The sequence below is a fragment of the Austrofundulus limnaeus genome, unplaced genomic scaffold (assembly GCF_001266775.1).
Source record: "Austrofundulus limnaeus strain Quisiro unplaced genomic scaffold, Austrofundulus_limnaeus-1.0 Scaffold245, whole genome shotgun sequence".
Taxonomy (NCBI): domain Eukaryota; kingdom Metazoa; phylum Chordata; class Actinopteri; order Cyprinodontiformes; family Rivulidae; genus Austrofundulus; species Austrofundulus limnaeus.
Window position 1 is genome coordinate 255294 of NW_013952647.1, and position 4213 is coordinate 259506.

At 37.4% G+C, this 4213-nt stretch overlaps 1 protein-coding gene across 1 annotated transcript in view; it reads left to right on the forward strand.

The window, feature by feature from the left end:
• Positions 1-1126: 1126 nt before the first annotated feature.
• Positions 1127-4213, forward strand: part of lnp1 (leukemia NUP98 fusion partner 1) — a gene marked incomplete in the record, with an annotated part of 16485 nt that continues 13398 nt past the window's right edge. The window contains 1 exon segment of the mRNA XM_014020240.1: positions 1127-1418. Coding sequence (XP_013875694.1) covers positions 1233-1418 — 186 coding nt within the window.

A 4213-nucleotide genomic window follows, 5' to 3' on the forward strand; every position in this document is an offset into this window, starting at 1 on the left:
ATTCAAACATTCAAGTATTGGTGTACTTTCTATCTGGTCATGAACACGTATAACGTAAACAAACATGTCTAAATTTCTTTTCAGATCAGTTGTGTGTTTATGAAAAGCTTCCCCTTCCCCCTCTTGACCTGTAAAACTCAGCCCCCGCCCAAGGCTCTCCATGCACTGTGGCAGACAGAGTTGCAGGCACTCCATAATTATTGACAAGTTTGATGTAGTTTGCAAGTGGAAAGTATTGGGAAATCAGATGATTCCCCCGAGGCCCTCAGCTGTAATGGAAAGATTAAAGGCAGTGGTCATATCACCCACCCGGTGCTACTCTGTGGCGCACATGTTTGTTTCCAGCTCCTCCATTTTCTCAGAGTTGTGAAGTAACAAAGTACAAATACTTTGTTACTGCACTTAAGTAGAAATTTTGGTTATCTGTACTTTACTTGAGTAATTATTTTTCAGCGTACTTTTTACTTTTACTCACTACATTTTTACACAATTTGTAATTTCTACTCACTACATTTTTTAAATGGTAAGAAGTAGAAAGTCGTTACCCCTATTTTATTCCGAGTTGTTATTACTTTATAAAAACTATCCCGATAAATGGTGTCTCCTGGATAGAGTGAATTTAATTGTGGTTGGATGAGACGTATAAATATATAGAGTTCTGACACCCTTAGCTTGTACACAACCCATCACAGCTGCACACCATTAGAAAAAAATATATATATTTTTGGAGAAGTCACCTCCCATAATTTTCATTTTGGAAAATCTAACTGCTCACTTTTACTCAGTACTTTTACTTTTAATAACTTAAGTAGATTTTGTGTCAGAAATTTACTTTTGATACTTAAGTAAAATAAATATCAGATATTTTAAGACTTTTACTCAAGTAATATTTTTAGAGAAGACTTTAACTTTTACCAAAGTATTTTTATGATAAGATACTTGTACTTTTACTCAAGTATCACTTTGAGGTACTTTATACAACACTGCATTTTCTGCAGACACAGACCTGAGGAAAAGCTCTCCTGTTAATATTCAGGTTTTAATCTAAAAGGAATAACAACAGCTGAGATCCTGGAGGGGCTGAGGCATCACATTTGAAAAGGTCCTCTGTGGGACGTTAGAGCAGTCAGAGCCTCAGTGGGTCAGCTGAGCCCTGTTGTCTTCTGCACCACTGAGCCAGGATCACAATTGAAACTGCTCTGCTCTGCTGGGACCTCCTGCACAGCTTCATCATGTCTCTCAGACTGCTGCCTGCATTCGCCACGGACAACGACGAGGACGACGACGGAAACTTCACCAAATGGATGAGCAGTTACTGGGGTCACGGAGCAGACACGGGCCGCTCCAGAGAGAGAAAACACAGCTTCAGAGGGCCGTCGAAACATCACGTTGATCGAAGAGCATCACTCCCAACTGTGGTAATGTGCACCATCTGCACTCCATCTATCCAGTTTCTGCTTGTTAACTTTTATTTTTGCAATAATGTTGGAAAAAAACTGCAGACATAATTTTCCAAAGTCAGAGATTTCATGTATCTGTTGAGCAATCTTTTTTAAACACATGTAAATCTAGGAACATTTTTGCATAAAATCCTAAATTGTATATACACATTCAGTGTGTTACCACACAATGGGTCTCATGCAAGAACATGTTCGTATTCTTATCCTAAATTTCTCTTACCTTTGTTCATGCCACGTCAGATTCAACAAACTCTTCTATCTTCAGGAAAAGTGTGTAAACGAGGATTGTAAACCGATGAATGTGTATCCAGGTGCTCGTGCACGGGGAGAGGTGATTTACATAATTACTACCCCAAAAAACACCATATAAGGATATACGTTTCCTGCCAAACATACCAGGACGTGTCCATTCATGAGTGACATTGCAAAGTAAAAACTTTATGAGTTCAGAGATTGAAATTCTGCTCTCAGAGATCCAGAAAAAAAAAGTAATTTTTAGCAGTGTCAGCTGTGAAATTTAAGGATCTGCTTTAAACCCAAGGAATGAAATGACGACTGCTGTTAATGTCGTGTCTCTCGTTGGTCGTACAGTCACAGAAATAAAAATCTAAATCATATTTATCTCTCTATGTAGTCCTGCTCCGGTTTTTCTTTGGTCAAATATTTTTAATTTCAGTGTAAACAACTGTAGGGGTCACCTCGAGTGAAATTATCAAGGAAACTGTCATGGACTCTCAGTCCTCTGATGGGCCTTCGAATGGACAAAAACTCTGTTCCACTTAGAACTGTATTTAGGCCACCTCAGGCTGCCTTAAGAGACACTCTCTTCCTCCTAAATCAGATAACAAACAGAAGAATCTTCTCATATTTGATTTATTGAATGCTTATCAAAGTTACAGGAGAAAAGAGGACAGATCTCTTTTCTCCCTCAGTATGATTTCAGCTATGTATGGTTTTTCTGTGGATAAAATCTTATTTAACTAAAACAATCTTTATGGTTTAAGTTGATGAAATATCAATGTTTTACTTGTCTGAATCATATTTGCAAAATGTTTTGAACTTCAAGCAATTCATTTTTCTTTCAGTTATGTTTTAAATAAATGCTCATCTGATAATGAAATGGGTCATGAAATGTGTTGTTCTGAACCACACAGCAGCAGCAATAATCTTTGTTTTGTTTCAGGAGGCACAGCGAGTTCTGAAACTAACACTTTCCTTGATAACATATTTTCTAATCGAACCTTCCAGAGGGCGGAATTTAGATTCTCTAAGCTTTTAGTAACTAACAGTTTCCACCCGACCCGCAGTAAGGTGACAGACCGCCGTCAGTCACTTTTGACAGCTAGATTCTCTCCGGGGAATCAAAAGCTGAAAACTGTGTCAGGTTTGGCCCCTTCACGCCAACGGGGAAACCTTACAGTGTGGAAAACAAACGCCTGGTTTATCCACTTCACAAACTCTCCAGACGGAAGTTTTATTCTGAAACCTGGGTTCCAGTCGAGGCTTTGGCTTCTTCTATGGCTGACGTGGACGTAAACGAGTCAACAAAACACGCCTTCGGGTCCCCTGTTTGACTATCTTGAAGACAGATTTTCCAGCAGCACCCCCACCTACCTGACAGGTGACAGAACATCATCTCAAGGTAAACGGTAGAAAATGAAATGTTGGATTTACTTAACCATGTTATGTTACCTGGTTTGACTTAATTGAGTTGAGTAAATTCAAAGCAAAATACCAGTTTTTTAGCCAAATAACATGAGTATGTTGCTTTGAATTTACTCAACTCAGTTAAGTGGAACCAGGTAACATAACATGGTTAAGTAAATCCAACATTTCATTTTTAGAGTGTAAAAAGCTGGCTGTGTGTTTGACGTCGATGTCTGACCGAAGCTGAGCATAGAATACTTTGTCCTTCTGGTTAAAACCCACGTTATTTAAGATAAAGTATAGAAAAGCTAACATCTTTCTTCCTCCTTTTTCTGAAGCTCTTCTTTGCCAACCCTAAGATAAACAGCCTCAAATGTTTGGTGTTTAACATCTAAACTGACGTTTGTGTTTCTATTTAAGTGTGGTTAACAATTAAGAAGTTTAAAGCTTGTTATTGTTGGTTCCAAAACTTAGGAAATTTATTGTTCACAATCAAGTGTACTCTAGTAATTTTGTATGATTTGTAAAATAAATGATCACATATTATGGTTCAAATCAACATTCACTGACTGAGAGTCACTTCTTGTGTCCATTCATTTTTGTACTAAAGGAATGTTTACCCAAAATAAAAAGTGATCCCTTGCTAATTAAATTGGTCTTATAACCTTATTATAAGAAGTGTAAGATAAACCCTTACACAACTGTGTTACATAGTTTTCATTTATTCAGAAGAGCAGTTGTGCACCGCAACCTCCCCCCCGCACCCTCCATCGCAAGTGTCAGAGGCTTTTCTGAAAAAAGCATTTTAAAATGTCTCAAATCTTCAATTAACCTCATATTAATATTGTAGTGCTATTCAACAAAATTGATAGCCAGTTTATTTTAATTTAACCAATTTATGTCGTTAGTCTACATTATTACATTCAAAATATAATTCTAATTCAAACAGAATACCCCCTTGTCAACAAATTTATAGAGTGTCATATTTTCAACTCGAAATATCTTCAAACTAATGAAATATAAAGTTATTAATGAAGAAAACCCGTCTGGATAACAGCAGACTGACTGCTCGTAAAATATACGACAGGTCTGGACCACTCGTGAAT